General features: G+C 44.9%; 1 protein-coding gene across 6 annotated transcripts in view; it reads right to left on the bottom strand.

Annotated features, from left to right (window-relative positions):
• Window positions 1–17,901, bottom strand: part of LOC106607991 (syntaxin-binding protein 5) — a 155,335-nt gene that overhangs the window by 70,169 nt on the left and 67,265 nt on the right. For all 6 annotated transcript variants that reach the window (XM_082976962.1, XM_014205559.3, XM_082976963.1 and 3 more), the window contains exons 3-4: window positions 14,820–14,901; window positions 14,314–14,414 (exon numbers count right to left, since the gene is read on the bottom strand). In XM_082976962.1, coding sequence (XP_082833088.1) covers window positions 14,314–14,414; window positions 14,820–14,901 — 183 coding nt within the window. The remainder of the gene's footprint in view (window positions 1–14,313; window positions 14,415–14,819; window positions 14,902–17,901) is intronic.

Raw genomic sequence — 17,901 nt, 5'->3', positions numbered from 1 at the left:
ATTATGACCAGGAATACGACTTTCCCAAAGTGGATCCTCTGTTTGGTCCACCACCCAGGACAATGGATCGGCTCCCAGCAAGCGACCCAAAACAACGGTGCCGCACAAGGGGCAGACGGAACGGTCTTCTGGTCAGGCTCCGTAGACGGGCATATTGCCCACCGCTCCCGAGTATACTACTCGCCAATGTCCAGTCTCTTGACAACAAGGTAGACGAAATCCGAGCAAGGGTTGCCTTCCAGAGAGACATCAGAGATTGTAACATTCTCTGTTTCACGGAAACATGGCTCACTCGGGATACGTTATCAGAGTCGGTACAACCACCTGGTTTCTCCACGCATCGCGCCGACAGAAACAAACATCTCTCTGGTAAAAGAAGGGCGGGGGTGTATGCCTTATGATTAACGAGTCGTGGTGTGATCATAACAACATACAGGAACTGAAGTCCTTTTGTTCACCTGACGTAAAATTCCTTACAATCAAATGCCAACTGCATTATCTACCATGAGAATTCTCTTTGATTATAATCACAGTTGTGTATATCCCCCCCAAGCAGACACCTCGACCGCCCTGAAAGAACTTCATTGGACTCTATGTAAACTGGAAACCACATATCCTGAGGCTGCATTTATTGTAGCTGGGGATTTTAACAAGGCTAATCTGAAAACAAGGCTCCCTAAATTTTATCAGCATATCGAATGCGTGACCCGACTGGCAAAATTCTGGATCATTGTTACTCTAACTTCCACAAAGCATACAAAGCCCTCCCTCGCCGTCTTTTCGGCAAATCTGACCACGGCTCCATTTTGTTGCTCCCAGCCTATAGACAGAAACTAAAACAGGAAGCCCCCGTGCTCAGATCTGTTCAACGCTGGTCCGGCCAATCTGATTCCACGCTTCAAGATTGCTTCGATCATGTCGACTGGGATATGTTCTAGATAGCGTCGAACAACAACATTGATGTATACGCTGATTCAGTGAGCGAGTTTATTAGCAAATGCATCGGTGATGTTGTACCCACGTCGACTATTAAAACCTTCCCCAACCAGAAAACGTGGATTGATGGCAGCATTCGCGCAAAACTGAAAGCGCGAAGCACTGCTTTTAATCAGGGCAAGGCGACCTGAAACATGACCGAATACAAACAGTGTAGCTATTCCCTCCGCAAGACAATCAAACAAGCTAAGCGTCAGTATAGAGACAAAGTAGAGTCGCAATTCAACGGCTCAGACACGAGAGGTATGTGGCAGGGTCTACAGTCAATCACGAACTACAAAAAGAAAACCAGCCCCGTCGTGGACCCCGATGTCTTGCTCCCAGACAAACTAAACAATTTCTTTGCTCGCTTTGAGGACAATACAGTGCCACTGACACGGCCCACTACCAAAACCTGCGGGCTCTCCTTCACTGCAGCCAATGTGAGTAAAACATTTAAACGTGTTAACCCTTGCAAGGCTGCCGGCCCAGACGGCATCCCTAGCCGCGTCCTCAGAGCATGTGCAGACCAGCTGGCTGGTGTGTTTACGGACATATTCAATCAATCCCTATCCCACTCTGCTGTTCCCACATGCTTCAAGAGGGCCACCATTGTTCCTGTTCCCAAGAAAGCTAAGGTAACTGAGCTAAATGACTCTCAATCCATAGCACTCACTTCCGTCATCATGAAGTGCTTTGAGATAGTAGTCAAGGATCATATCACCTCCACCCTACCTGACATCCTAGACCCACTCCAATTTGCTTACCGCCCCAATAGGTCCACAGACGACGCAATCGCAATCACACTGCACACTGCCCTAACCCATCTGGACAAGAGGAATACCTATGTAAGAATGCTGTTCATCAATTACAGCTCAGCATTTAACACCATAGTACCCTCCAAACTCGTCATTAAGCTCGAGACCCTGGGATGTTAACAACATCTCCACCCCGCTGATCCTCAACACTGGGCCCCACAAGGGTGCGTTCTCAGCCCTCTCCTGTACTCCCTGTTCACCCATGACTGCGTGGACATACATGCCTCCATCTCAAAATCATCAAGTTTGCAGACGACACTACAGTGGTAGGCTTGATTACCAACAACGACGAGACAGCCTACATGGAGGAGGTGAGGGCCCGCGGAGTGTGGTGTCAGGAAATTAACCTCACACTCAACATCAACATAACAAAGGAGATGATCGTGGACTTCAGGAAACAGCAGAGGGAGCACCCCCCTCTCCACATCAACGGAGAAGGTGGACTGTTTTAAGTTCCTTGGCGTACACATCCCAGACAAACTGAAATGGTCCACCCGCACAGACAGAGTGGTGAAGAAGGTGCAACAGCGCCTCTTCAATCTCAGGAGGCTGAAGAAATTTGGCTTGTCACCAAAAACACTCACAAACTTTTCCAGATGCACAATCGAGAGCATCCTGTCGGGCTGTATCACCACCTGGTACGGCAACTGGTCCGCCCACAACCGTAAGGCTCTCCAGAGGGTAGTGAGGTGTGCACAACGCATCACCGGGTGCAAACTACCTGCCCTCCAGGACACCTACAGCACCCGATGTTACAGGAAGGCCAAAAAGATCAGAGGACAACAACCACCTGAGCCACTGCCTGTTCACCACGCAATCATCCAGAAGGCGAGGTCAGTACAGGTGCATCAAAGGCCATCAGACTGTTAAACAGCCATCACTAACATTGAGACTCAAATCTCTAGCCACTTTAACAATAAAAAATTTGATGTAATAAATGTATCACTAGTCACTTTAAACAATGCCACTTTATATAATGTTTACATATCCTACATTACTCATCTCATATGTATATACTGTACTCTATACTGTTCGGCCATCGCTCATCCATATATTTATATGTACATATTCTTATTCATTCCTTTACACTGTAAAAGGTAGTTGTTGTGAAAATGTTAGATTACTTGTTAGATGTTACTGCATGGTCGGAACTAGAAGCACAAGCATTTCGCTACACTCGCATTAACATCTGCTAACCATGTGTATGTGACCAATACCATTTGATTTGATTTGATTTGTAGTTAGAGATGAGAAGATACCATCTGGATGACTGGAAATTTTGTCACCGGTAAGAATGACACTGGGACAATTCATCATTACTACGCTTGGGTAGTGCAAACCAGCCAACAAAATTAATACACACATAACTGTTCTGCTGGTAATTTAGCATGCCATCATGATTTGAAATCAGTACCGTATACAGGAACAACCAGTTAAATTTATTGATGTTGCTAGAGATTAATGTGACAGAAGAATAGAAACAAAATAGATGAATCGTTGTATTGCACCAGTCTGTTGGAAGCTCTGCCAGCCTATGAAATCAGCTAGATGTTGTAATGCGTCCTGGTACCAGTCTGTTGGTAGTTCTGCCAGCCTATGAAATCAGCTAGATGTTGTAATGCGTCCTGGTACCAGTCTGTTGGTAGTTCTGCCAGCCTATGAAATCAGCTAGATGTTGTAATGCGTCCTGGTACCAGTCTGTTGGTAGTTCTGACAGCCTATGAAATCAGCTAGATGTTGTAATGCGTCCTGGTACCAGTCTGTTGGTAGTTCTGACAGCCTATGAAATCAGCTAGATGTTGTAATGCGTCCTGGTACCAGTCTGTTGGTAGTTCTGACAGCCTATGAAATCAGCTAGATGTTGTAATGCGTCCTGGTACCAGTCTGTTGGTAGTTCTGACAGCCTATGAAATCAGCTAGATGTTGTAATGCGTCCTGGTACCAGTCTGTTGGTAGTTCTGACAGCCTATGAAATCAGCTAGATGTTGTAATGCGTCCTGGTACCAGTCTGTTGGTAGTTCTGCCAGCCTATGAAATCAGCTAGATGTTGTAATGCGTCCTGGTACCAGTCTGTTGGTAGTTCTGCCAGCCTATGAAATCAGCTAGATGTTGTAATGCGTCCTGGTACCAGTCTGTTGGTAGTTCTGACAGCCTATGAAATCAGCTAGATGTTGTAATGCGTCCTGGTACCAGTCTGTTGGTAGTTCTGACAGCCTATGAAATCAGCTAGATGTTGTAATGCGTCCTGGTACCAGTCTGTTGGTAGTTCTGACAGCCTATGAAATCAGCTAGATGTTGTAATGCGTCCTGGTACCAGTCTGTTGGTAGTTCTGACAGCCTATGAAATCAGCTAGATGTTGTAATGCGTCCTGGTACCAGTCTGTTGGTAGTTCTGACAGCCTATGAAATCAGCTAGATGTTGTAATGCGTCCTGGTACCAGTCTGTTGGTAGTTCTGACAGCCTATGAAATCAGCTAGATGTTGTAATGCGTCCTGGTACCAGTCTGTTGGTAGTTCTGACAGCCTATGAAATCAGCTAGATGTTGTAATGCGTCCTGGTACCAGTCTGTTGGTAGTTCTGACAGCCTATGAAATCAGCTAGATGTTGTAATGCGTCCTGGTACCAGTCTGTTGGTAGTTCTGCCAGCCTATGAAATCAGCTAGATGTTGTAATGCGTCCTGGTACCAGTCTGTTGGTAGTTCTGACAGCCTATGAAATCAGCTAGATGTTGTAATGCGTCCTGGTACCAGTCTGTTGGTAGTTCTGACAGCCTATGAAATCAGCTAGATGTTGTAATGCGTCCTGGTACCAGTCTGTTGGTAGTTCTGCCAGCCTATGAAATCAGCTAGATGTTGTAATGCGTCCTGGTACCAGTCTGTTGGTAGCTCTGCCAGCCTATGAAACCAGTAGCTCCATAGGAGAATAACTTTAATCTGTTCTAATTATTAGCTTTGGTCAAACAGGGCGAAGATGATTTTCTCCATGCTGCAAACCGTTCTGCAGCCTTGCGAAGCACATGTGCATCTAGTATGGAAAATACGGGCTAGACATCTTGCTAAAACAACATACGGCAAAACGCATGTGCATTTGGTGGACATATGGCATTTGTTCGGTCTGTTTGGACTGGTGTGAACACTCTATCCACACTTGGGAGCACACTAAACAATGCACCATGGTTTGCTCAAAAAGGGTGGTTTCGCATAACACACACACACACATAAATGAATATACACAGAACACACTTCCTTGATCACATTCAAACACACCCATACAACACCTGCACACAAACAAAATTCACCTTCATACTCAAAGACTTGTATTTCAATTCATTCCATAATGCAGTGCACTGCAGGAGAGAATGCAGTCCAGACCAAACACAGGAAAAGAACCAGAGTCGCACAGTATTATTGGTTGTTTGACTGCGAACATTTGATGAACTGCTGCACACAGCATCATAACTTAATATCTCTGAAACATCATTTGAGTAGCAGCATCGCATTTATGAGCTCATCCGATGCAGATTAGGAGAGACGGGCAGTTCCAGGGATATAGGCTACTGAACATAGCCTATTCACATGACAGTTAGAGCAGATATTGAGCGGTTTCCTCATGCATGTTGTTGGAAGACCAAAGTGAAAGTAATATGAAGATTGTAACACACAAGTGATGCTTCATGATAATCATAGATGACTTAATTAACATGAGCATTTTTGTCTAATAAACAAATTACTTGCATGGACGCGTGGTTTTGTTTAGGAGTTTTAGTTATTTTGACATTTGGTAATGTGAAAGCAATATGACCAAATAAAAGCAATACAATGTAACTAATAATCAAACTCTAATTCGAACTACAGCTCAGAACTGTGTGAAAAGGAGAAGACGCTTCTCTAGGATGATCCCAACTTTAAGTGGTCACGACACATCCCAAGAATTGAGGCTGCAGGCCGAACACATTTCCTAAGCAATGATAATCTACAGTGCCAAGATGATAGATTAACTATTTAAAAACAATGAAACATGATCTGATCAGACACATTCTGAGGTTGCCACTCGTTACGTACTGTACGATGTCATTTCCTATGATTAAAAAATATAGGAGAATCCGTTTGGAACTGCGGAATGCACATCCTAAAAATATCTCTCCTCCTTCTATTACATAACTCAGCCCAATGTCCCTCACTTCATCTCCTCCCAGGAAAAAAGGGATGAAAAAAACAAAGAAAATATAAATTAAATGAGAGGCAACGTGATAGCCACTTGGGAAGTGAAGTGTTTGAGTGGTCGGAGAGTGCATGTCTGTCTGTCTGTCTGTCTGTCTGTCTGTCTGTCTGTCTGTCTGTCTGTCTGTCTGTCTGTCTGTCTGTCTGTCTGTCTGTCTGTCTGTCTGTCTGTCTGTCTGTCTGTCTGTCTGTCTGTCTCTGTCTGTCTCTGTCTGTCTCTGTCTGTCTGTCTGTCTGTCTGTCTGTCTGTCTGTCTGTCTGTCTGTCTGTGTATGTGTGGGCTGCATTATTAAAAAGTATTTGGTCAATGAAGTCCTCTGTCCCCTTTCTTTTAGATGTGGGCTGTGTGGGCTGCCCTCTAATTGGTTATGCTCTCAGATCACCTTTGAACTAACCGGCCCAGCCTACACTGAACCCAGACCAAACAAATGTGATTCTCCACTCTCTATCGTATACTAACCCAGTCCAATGGGATTCTAGGGAACTACATATGCAGTGGATATTTGTGCCTCCAGTATGCAGTATGTCCTGTGGTTGGGGTTCTGTTTGTGGAGAGAATGTACTTGTATGACATGAGCTTCATCTTACTCAGCCTGTGATGACGATGGAGTAAAAAACAAAATGCTTAAAAAGCCTGCATTTGCAGTCCCCCGCCGCTACAATGACTAGGCAAGATTTCTTCGCTTCTCTACTTTCTTCTCCTTTACTCTTGTCTTATTTCTTTTAAATAATCTCCTCTCATCCCACCTCCTCTTCTTTCCTATCCTCTCCTCTCTCTCCTTTCCTCCCCTCCCCTCTCCATTTTTTCCTCTCCTGTCCTCTGCTCTCCTCTCCTCCCTACTCCTCAGCTCTCATCGTCCCACAACACCACTCCAACAGGACTTTCTCTCTCCTCATCTCCAATGATCTAGTGGGACTGGATCAGTCAAGGTGATGGCTGGGAGGGCTTTCTGAAACACATCAGCTCCTTTCTGATCAGCTGTGGTGAAGGAGAGGAGACAAGGAGATTATGGAGATGACAAAGGAGATGATGAAGGAGATAATGAAGGATATGAAGGGGGAGCGTTTGAGAGTTTCTCTAATCCTGAAGAGCAGTTAATTATAGTTTAACATTGGGTGAGGCTAAGCTGATCTTAGATCTGTGCCAACCAGAAACTTTGCTACTAGCCGGAGCGTTACTATCCGTGACTGACGTTCAGCCAAGCAGGCTTCTACTGACACTTTACTAATTTGTTTAACCCCAACTATACAGCGATCAGCAACATAAAGTAACCTCTTCAGTGTCACTTAGAGGTTTGATAAGTGGACTCGTCGGCTGTGGCTGTTTCAACAACATCCCAAGACGTGCGTGAGCATTTCAGCCACAGAATATCAAACCGTATCAAACAGGTATTTTCCAGTTTTGGTGACAGAGGGAGTTTTGGGATAAATAAGGGTTTGATTTGGTTCGGTTTCACAGCCTGTTCTGTTCTCAAGTGTTCTAGAATGTTGTGACAGTTCTAGTGAGATCTCTGTCAGTTTGTTGACAGGAAAAATGGCCACCTTGTCTTCACTGGCCTGACACACTGAGGCTGAAGTGAGCTGTATTTAACCGGAAACACTGTTAGAGGAAACTCAGAGAGGGAGGGAGGGTACATGGAAATGAATGGCAAACGACGTGAGAGGTTGTATGTGTGGAAAGGAAGATATTTTGAGTCTCCCTCCTTCCCGTCCTCATCCTCACCCCATCCTCCCCTAAGCTCTGTGTCATATTGTCTGTTGAGTTCACTCTTGTTACTCAGGGAGGCAGGCAGGCTGCGTTCGAGAGCAGTAGCGGTGCGTGGCTAAAATCACTGGGGGAAACAAACCAGGGAAAAAAGCCATATTACAACCTATGACTTGTGATAATTGCGTTGTTTGCTCTATAACTCGTTAGTTCATATGCCTTGCCACGGTGATATACAGTGACGTGAAATGTAAAAGGAATGTAAAATCTTATGCTTCACGGAGTCGTGGCTGAACGACGACAATATCAACATACAGTTGGCTGGCTATATGATGTACCGGCAGGATAGAGCAGCGGAGTCTGGTAAGACAAGGGGCGGCGGTCTATGTATTTTTGTAAACAACAGCTGGTGCACGATATCTAAGGAAGTCTCGAGCTATTGCTCGCCTAAGGTAGAGTATCTCATGATAAGCTGAAGACCACACTACCTACTGAGAGAGTTTTCATCTGTATTCTTTGTAGCTGTTTACATATCACCACGGTCAGAGACTGGCACAAAGACAGAATTGAATGAGCTGTATTCCGCCATAAGCAAACAAGAAAGCGTTCACCCTGAGGTGGCGCTCCTAGTAGCCGGGGACTTTAATGCAGGGAAACTTAAATCACTCTTACCAAATTTCTATCAGCATGTTAAATGTGCAACCAGAGGAAAAATAACTCTGGACCACCTATACTCCACACACAGAGACAAATACAAAGCTCTCCTTCGCCCTCCATTTGGCAAATCTGACCATAATTCTATCCTCCTGATTCCTGCTTACAAGCAAAAATTAAAGCAGGAAGCACCAATGACTTGATGAATAAAAAAAGTGGTCAGAGGAAGCAGATGCTAAGATACAGGACTGTTTTGCATGCACAGACTGGAATATGTTCCGGAATTCCTACGATGGCATTGAGGAGTACACCACATCAGTCATTGGCTTCATCAATAAGTGCATTGATGACGTCATCCCCACAGTGACCATATGTACATACCCCAACCAGAAGCCATGGATTGTAGGCAGCATCCGCACTGAGCTAAAGGCTAGAGCTGCCGCTTTCAAGGAGCGGGACTCTAACCCGAAAGCTTATAAGAAATCCTGCTATGCCCTCCGATGAACGATCAAACAGGCTAAGCGTCAATATAAGATCGAATCGTACTACACCTGCTCTGACGCTCGTCGGATGTGGCAGGGCTTGCAAACCATTACAGACTGCAAAGGGAAGCACAGACGAGAGCTGCCCAGTGACACGAGCCTACCAGACGAGCTAAACATCTATGCTCGCTTTGAGGCAAATAACACTGAAACATGCATGAGAGCACTAGCTGTTCTGGAAGACTGTGTGATCACGCTCTCTGCAGCCGATGTGAGTAAGACCTTTAACCAGTCTGGGATAGGGGGCAGTGTTTTCAGGGCCGGATAAAAAACGTACCTGATTTAAACTGGTTACTACTCTTGCCCAGAAATGAGAATATGCATATTATTAGTAGATTTGGATAGAAAACACTCTAAAGTTTCTAAAACCGTTTGAATGGTGTCTGTGAGTATAACAGTACTCATATGGCAGGCAAAAACCTGAGAAGATTCCAAGCAGGAAGTGGCCTGTCTGACAATTTGTAGTCCATCTGTTGCATCTCTATTGAAATAACAGTATCTGTGCTGTTACGTGACACTTTCTAAGGCTTCCATTGGCTCTCTAAAGCCTTCAGAAACCGGATTGACGTGTCTCCTGTCTCTGGGCAGATAACAGCAGCTTAGTTTGTCAGTGGACTGCCTGGTGACAGAGAGACTGGAGATGCGCATTCACGAGACCTCATCATTTTTTCTTTCCCTCTTTGAATCAATACAACGTTGTGCGGTTGGAATATTATTGCTATTTTACGAGAAAAATAGCATAAAATTTTTTTTTAAACAGCGTTTGACATGCTTCTAAGTACGGTAAAGGAACATTTTGAAATTTGTCACGAAATGCGCTCGCGCGTTACCCTTTGGATAGTGACCTGAACGCATGAACAAAATGGAGGTATTTGGATATAACTATGGATTATTTGGAACCAAAACAACATTTGTTGTTGAAGTAGAAGTCCTGGGAGTGCATTCTGACGAAGAACAGCAAAGGTAATCCAATTTTTCTAATAGTAATTCTGAGTTTAGTTAGCCCCGAAGTTGGCGGGTGTCTGAATAGCTAGCCTGTGATGGCTGAGCTATGTACTCAGAATATTGCAAAATGTGCTTTCGCCGAAAACCTATTTTAAAATCTGACATAGCAATTGCATAAAGGAGTTCTGTATCTATAATTCTTAAAATAATTGTTATGTATTTTGTCAACGTTTATGATGCTGCATTTAGCTGTGGTTTGGGTTTTTCTGACATATATGCCTGCTTTGAAAATGGCTGTGTGATTATTTTTGGCTGGGTACTCTCCTGACATAATCTAATGTTTTGCTTTCACTGTATGCCCTTTTTGAAATCAGACAATGTGGTTGGATTGACGAGAGTCTTATCTTTCAAATGGTGTAAAATAGTCATATGTTTGAGAAATTGAAGTTATAGCATTTTTGAGGTATTTGTATTTCGCGCCACGCAATTCCACTGGCTGTTGAATAGAGTGGGACGCTAACATCCCACCTAGCCCAGAGAGGTTAAACAGGTCAACATTCACAAGGTCGCAGGGCCAGACAGATTACCAGGACGTGTACTGCGAGCATACGCTGACCAACTGGCAAGTGTCTTCACTGACATTTTCAACCTCTCCCTGTCCGCGTCTGTAATACCAACATGTTTCAAGCAGACCACCATAGTCCCTGTGCCAAAGAACACTAAGGTAACCTGCCTAAATAACTACTGACCCGTAGCACTAACGTCTGTAGCCATGAAGTGCTTTGAAAGGCTGGTCATGTCTCACATCAACACCATCATCCCAGAAACCCTAGACCCACTCCAATTTGCATACCGACGGGCCACTTCCAGGTGGTTAGGGTAGGTAACAACACATCCGCCACGCTGATCCTCAACACAGGGGCCCCTCAGGGGTGCGTGCTCAGTCCCCTCCTGTACTCCCTGTATACTCATGACTGCACGTCCAGGTATGACTCCAACACCATCATTAGATTTGCCGATGACACAACAGTGGTAGGCCTGATCACCGACATCGACGAGACAGCCTATAGGGAGGAGGTCAGAGACCTGGCCGTGCGGTGCCAGGACAACAACCTCTCTCTCAATGTGATCAAGACAAAGGAGATGATTGTGTACTACAGGAAAAAGAGGACAGAGCGCACACCCATTCTCATCAACGGGGCTGCAGTGGAGCAGGTTGAGAGCTTCATATTCCTTGGTGTCCACATCACCAACAAACTAACATGGTCCAAGCACACCAAGACAGTCGTGAAGAGGGCACAACATAACCTATTCCTCCACAGGAGACTGAAAAGATTTGGCATGGGTCCTCAGATCCTCAAAAGGTTCTTCAGCTGCACCATCGAGAGTATCCTGACTGGTTGCATCACTGCCTGGTATGGCAACTGCTAGTCCTCCTACCACAAGGCAATACAGAGGGTAGTGCGAACGGCCCAGTAAATCACTGGGGCCAAGCTTCCTGCCATCCAGGACCTCTATACCAGGCGGTGGCAGAGGAAGGCCCTAAAAATTGTCAAAGACTCCAGCCACCCTAGTCATAGACTGTTCTGTCTGCTACCGCATGGCAAGCGGTAATGGAGCGCCAAATCTAGGTCCAAGAGGCTTCAAAACAGCTTCTACCCCCAAGCCATAAGACTCCTGAACATCTAGTCAAATGGCTACCCAGACTATTTGCAGTGCCCCCCTCACCCACTCTTTACACCACTGCAACTTTTTGTTGTCATCTATGCATAGTCACTTTAATAACTCTATCTACATACTACCTCAACTAACCGGTGCCCCCGCACATTGACTGTATCAGTACTCCCCTGTATATAGTCTCACTAATGTTATTTTATGGCTGCTCTTTAATTACTTGTTACTTTTATTTCTTAATCTTATCTGTATTTTTTTAACTGCATTGTTGGTTAGGGGCTCGTAAGTAAGCATTTCACTGTAAGGTCTACACCTGTCGTATCCAGCACATGTGACAAATACAATTTGTTTGATTTGATTTGAATGTTATCAGATCTTCAACCAAAACCTAATTTTAGATAAAGGGAACCTGAGTTTGCCCCAAAAAATTACAAATTGATACTTTATTTATTTATTTAATTATCAAACTTATGCAACACCCAATTCCCCTGTGTGAAAAAGTAATTGCCCCCTTACACTCAATAACTGGTTGTTCCACCTTTAGCTGCAATGACTGCAACCAAATGCTTCTTGCAGTTGTTGATCAGTCTCTCATATCGCTGTGGAGGAATTTTGGCCCACTCTTGTATGCAGAACTGCTTTAACTCAGCGACATTTATGAGTTTTCAAGCAGTTAACCCAAGTTTGCCAAAAAACACCTGGAACCTGCATGATCATCAAGACTCTTGGAAGAATGTTCTATGGACAGATGGGTCAAAAGTATAACCTTTTGGACAACATGGGCCCCATTATGTCTGGGAAAAACCAAACACTGCATTCCACAGTAAGAACCTTATACCAACGCTCAAGCATGGTAGTGGTAGTGTGATGGTTTTGGGATGCTTTGCTGCCTCAGAACCTGGACGACTTGCCTTAATAGAAGGAACCATGAATTCTGCTCTGTATCAGAGAATTCTACAAAGGAATGTCAGGCCATTCATATGTGAGCTGAAGCTGAAGCACAGCTGGGTCATGCAGCAAGATAATGATCCAAAACACACCATCAAGTCTACATGAAAATGGCTAAAAAGAAACACATTTCTTATCAAGGGAGGCCAATGCTTGTTGGCTTCCCTTGCATTCAATGCAACAGGTGGCAACAATATCATAGTCTTTTTGACCAGAAAGCATCAGATAGATGGGCTACACGTACAGAGACAGAGGGGTGCTGTTTTGCTCGCTCGGATGCTTTCTCCTTGTAACGGTTGTCGTCGGGAATAGAGGACCAAAACGCAGCAGGAATGTGGATGCTCATCTTGTGTTTATTTTAAATCAAGAGAACACCAAAATAACAAAAGACGAACGCACGAACAACAAAACAGTCTTGTCATGATCACACATGCAAAACAATAAACAATCTCCCACAAACACTTAACCAAACACATACCCATATATAGGACTCTCAATCAGAAGCAACTAGAAAACACCTGCCTCCAATTGAGAGTCCAATCCCAATAAACTAGACAAAGAAATACAAAAGACTAGAGACCACATAGAAATACAAATCTAGAACATAACCCCAAAAACCCGGAAATAATAAATCAAACACCCTACTACATAAAACACCACCCCGAACCACATAAACAAAATACCCTCTGCCATTTCCTGACCAAACTACAATAACAAATAACCCTTATACTGGTCAGGACGTGACACTCCTGTGTGATACATTCAGCCTCTTGTGAATAGAAGGACAGTTATGAAACACAGAGAGACAAAATAAATTATTTAATGTTTTTTTTCTGGGACATTTTTGGTTGAAGCCTGGCTTCCCTTGGCATCCATGAATACACGTCACTATTGGAGAGCCAAGCTCGCTAAATGTCAAACACTCAGCAGGAACACATTCAGACCGTAAAGACACTGCCGGCCACCTGTCCGTCGCATTAGCAGTGGCACAGCTGATTGGTTCTGACAGTTAACCCCTTCCCCTATTAGACTGATGGATCATGAAATGAACACCGTGATTTGCTCTGATGGGTAAGCCCTGTGTCTGTGATTGGAGGAGACAGTTGATCCCTCCCACTTGAGGTGAGGTGATTCTCCACTACAATAACTTGCTATTTGACTTCAAACGTACTGAGTCAAAATATAGTAATAGCAAAAACAACTGATCTGAAATATTTTCAAATAATTGTATGAATTGCATAATTATTATAAGATTCAGTGTGTGTGAGTGTGTTGCTACATGTGGATGTTGTGCATGCAGGTCTATGTGTGTGTGTGTGTGTGTGTGTGTGTGTGTGTGTGTGTGTGTGTGTGTGTGTGTGTGTGTGTGTGTGTGTGTGTGGGTGTGTGCGTGCGTGCGTGCGTACGTGTGTGTGTGAGTGTATGTGTGTGTAGTTATTGGGTTGGAAAGAAGGAGAGGGGGAGAAGGATGGAGGGAGGATGAAAGAGGGACATCAGGTGTAAAGGTATCACCTTTACCCTGGGGCGGGACAAGACTAACAGACACCTCTACACACATCTACCATATGATACTTCTTCAGTTTATATACAGAAGAACCACTGCCAGTGAATAGGCAGGGGCACGCAACACGCTACTAAACACGCTACTGAACTGTCTGCTGTTGTCATCTGCAGTATGCTGCAGTAAAAGCAGAAATTGGAAAAGACATAATCAGAGTGCGATCGAGAGAAAGGGAGCCAGGGAGTGAGAGAGAGATAAAGAGAGAGGGAGAAAGAGAGAGAGCGAATGCGGGGCAAGAGAGAGAAACCTACACGGTTCTAGGTTTCTTACCTCTCTCTGTTGAACTTGAGTGAGTGGAGGATGGCGGGCCTCCTCTGCCTCAGGTTCCAGAGGTGCACGCTGTCGTCTGCCAGAGCACTCACCAGCGCACCCTGTGGCAGGGATGAAGAAGACAGCATTTACACACAGCTAATCAGTAGTACAGAATTCACAAACAAGCTTGCAATGGTGTTCTCAATCCCCTGGTGAGAGAGGCTGAATTTCAAGCAGAACGTGAGAGAGCTCCTAGAACGTGTAATGCAGCTGCTGTGTCACAAAGACACACACACACACACACACACACACACACACACACACACACACACACACACACACACACACACACACACACACACACACACTACAGGAGTGTTTGAGACGTTTTGGAGTCGGGGGAGAGGAAAGGAAATAGAGAGGGGTTTGGACTTTGGAAGATTGAGAGTGAGAGAGAGAGAGACCGTGTCAGTAGAGGAGGTGTGGTGGTGGGTGTAGTATGTATTTCTCTCCACATCACTCACCTCATTGATGAGAAACTGTAGCGAGATGACGGCTGCCCCACTCTCATGTTGACAGTAGCACTCCACACCTGGACGACCAAACCTGATAGGCTCTCCGTCAAGGAATCAACCAATGGAAAAGAAGGTGGAAAGGGTAATAAAGGAGATAGAACCACACAATATTCACAGATGAATATATTCTTTATCTTTCATTATTCACTTGATAGGGACAGACATAGGTCAACAAAGACATGTCAAGGTGACAGACATCCTGCTTACCAGCCAACGCTAACCTGCAGTGAACAACATGGAAATTCTTTGGTTCCCATAGGTTCCAGTCCTTAGATGGGCTTGAAACAGAACAGCCTGCGTCTTGCTCGGATTTTCTGTCATGACTGAGCAATGGACAGATGAGAGCAATTCGACTGTTCACTCACAGTAAACACCAAAGTACGGTTGTCTATCTACCTTGAAGATATAGCTTGGCATTTCCTATCTAGTACACCACAGTATGTCTACCCTTGCAAGTTGTTTTCTGGAGAGATATGATGTGTACATGGAGAAAATAAATATTAAAATAAATGACAAAGGAAGATCATCTGGAGCTGCAGAGAAACAAACAACACAACAGAATGACATCTCCCTCCGACCTAGAGAGAGACAGAGACAGAGACAGAGAGGGAGATGGAGAGAGAGGGGAAAATGAAGAATGGGGGAGAAGGAAGTGGGAGAGAGTGCACGCATGTGTGGGTGTAAGAAAGGGAGCGATGGATGGATGGATGGATGGATGGAGGAGGAGGAGAGAGATATCCTGACATACAGTATAATAAATGAGCTGGGGGAGCAGGAGGAGAGAGAGAGAGAGAGAGAGAGAGAGAGAGAGAGAGAGAGAGAGAGGGAGAGAGAGAGAGAGAGAGAGAGAGAGAAAGAGAAGGGGAAAGATTGAAAATAAAGTGCTTCCTCTGATGAAGGCCTGTATGAGTGAGCTCACTGATGATGCTTATTTATCCTACCAATAATTCCTGTGCAGACAGAGTGGAAGAGAGGAGTTAGGCGTAACACATGACAACCAGAAAGGAGAAAAACAAGCAAGTAGAGCATCCAGCTAATATCTCCAGCTAAAACAGCCCACTAAAATCTCTTGCATCACAGGCTGCTATGGGCAGGAATATAATTGTATAAACTGATAAGGGCAACACTAAACCACACCCTTACCTGCACCAGAACAGAACATATGACCACACGCTTACACACGTCATCACATACACATACACACACACACACACACACACACACACACATCACTCATCCGGTTCACTAATACAAACACTGTACATCACACACACACATACACACACACACACACACACACATATCACTCATCCGGTTCACTAATACAAACACTGTACATCACACATACACATACACAAAACACAGACAACTATCTCCACCCTCCTTGCTCTCTCACACACATCCCAAAAAAATGAGAGTGAGAGGGACAGAAAAGGGGGAGAGACAGAAACAGAGACCCCTGCAGGGTAGAATCAGTAGAATGATCTGGATGCTTTAGTCCAGGATGAGAACAGTAGAATGATCTGGATGCTTTAGTCCAGGATGAGAACAGTAGAATGATCTGGATGCATTAGTCCAGGATGAGAACAGTAGAATGATCTGGATGCTTTAGTCCAGGATGAGAACAGTAGAATGATCCGGATGCTTTAGTCCAGGAGGAGAACAGTAGAATGATCTGAGTGCATTAGTCCAGGATGAGAACAGTAGAATGATCTGGATGCTTTAGTCCAGGATGAGAACAGTAGAATGATCTGGGTGCATTAGTCCAGGATGAGAACAGTAGAATGATCTGGATGTTTTAGTCCAGGATAAGAACAGTAGAATGATCCGGATGCTTTAGTCCAGGATGAGAACAGTAGAATGATCTGGATGCATTAGTCCAGGATGAGAACAGTAGAATGATCTGGATGCTTTAGTCCAGGATGAGAACAGTAGAATGATCTGGATGCTTTAGTCCAGGATAAGAACAGCAGAATGATCTGGGTGCTTTAGTCCAGGATGAGAACTATAAGTTATTTAATTGAAAACAAATTCCCCGGGTTGCTTGCAGGCAAATATTTCGACCCTGAAAAAAGGGCAGGATTTAAATTGAAAAAGTTTGGAAGCGCCAAGACTCTTCCTCGAGCTGGCTGCCCGGCCAAACTGAGCAATCGGGGGAGAAGGGCCTTGGTCAGGGAGGTGAACAACAACCGGATTGTCATTCTGACAGAGCTCCAGAGTTCCTCTGTGGAGATTGGAGAACCTTCTAAAAGGACAACTATCTCTGCAGCACTCCACCAATCAGGCCTTTATTGTAGAGTGGCCAGACGGAAGCTGGTCCTCAGTAAAAAGCACACGACAGCCAACTTAGAGTTTGCCGAAAGGCACCTAAAGGACTTTCAGACCATGAGAAAGAAGATCCTCTGGTCTAATGAAACCAAAATTGAACTCTTTGTCTGAATGCCAAGCGTCACATCTGGAGGAAACCTGACATCATCTCTATGGTGAAGAATGGTGGTGGTATCATCATGTGGTGGGGATGTTTTTCAGCGGCAGGTACTGGGGGACAAGTCAGGATCGAGGGAAAGATGAACGGAGCAGAGAGATCCTTGACGAAAATCTGCTTCAGAGCGCTCAGGAACACAGACTCGGGCCAAGGCAACAGCGCCTCTTCAACCTCAGGAGGCTGAAGAAATTTGGCTTGTCACCTAAAACCCTCAAACTTTTACAGATGCATAATTGAGAGCATCCTGTCGCGCTGTACCGCGGCCTGGTACAGCAACTGCACCACCCACAACCGCAAGGCTCTCCAGAGGGTGGTGTGGTCTGCACAACGCATAACCAGGGACAAACTACCTGCTCTCCAGGACACATACAGCACCCGATGTCACAGGAAGGCCACAAAGATAATCAAGGACAATGCTTCACCCGAGCCACTGCCTGTTCACCCCGCTACCGTCCAGAAGGCGAGGTCAGTACAGGTGCATCAAAGCTGGGACCGAGAGACTGAAAAACAGCTTCTATCTAAAGGCCATCAGACTGTTAAACAGCC

Source organism: Salmo salar, chromosome 06, assembly GCF_965601325.2.
Source record: "Salmo salar chromosome 06, fSalSal1, whole genome shotgun sequence".
NCBI classification, from domain to species: domain Eukaryota; kingdom Metazoa; phylum Chordata; class Actinopteri; order Salmoniformes; family Salmonidae; genus Salmo; species Salmo salar.
The sequence above is the reverse complement of the archived record's forward strand: the minus strand, read 5'-3'. Positions and strand labels throughout refer to the sequence as shown.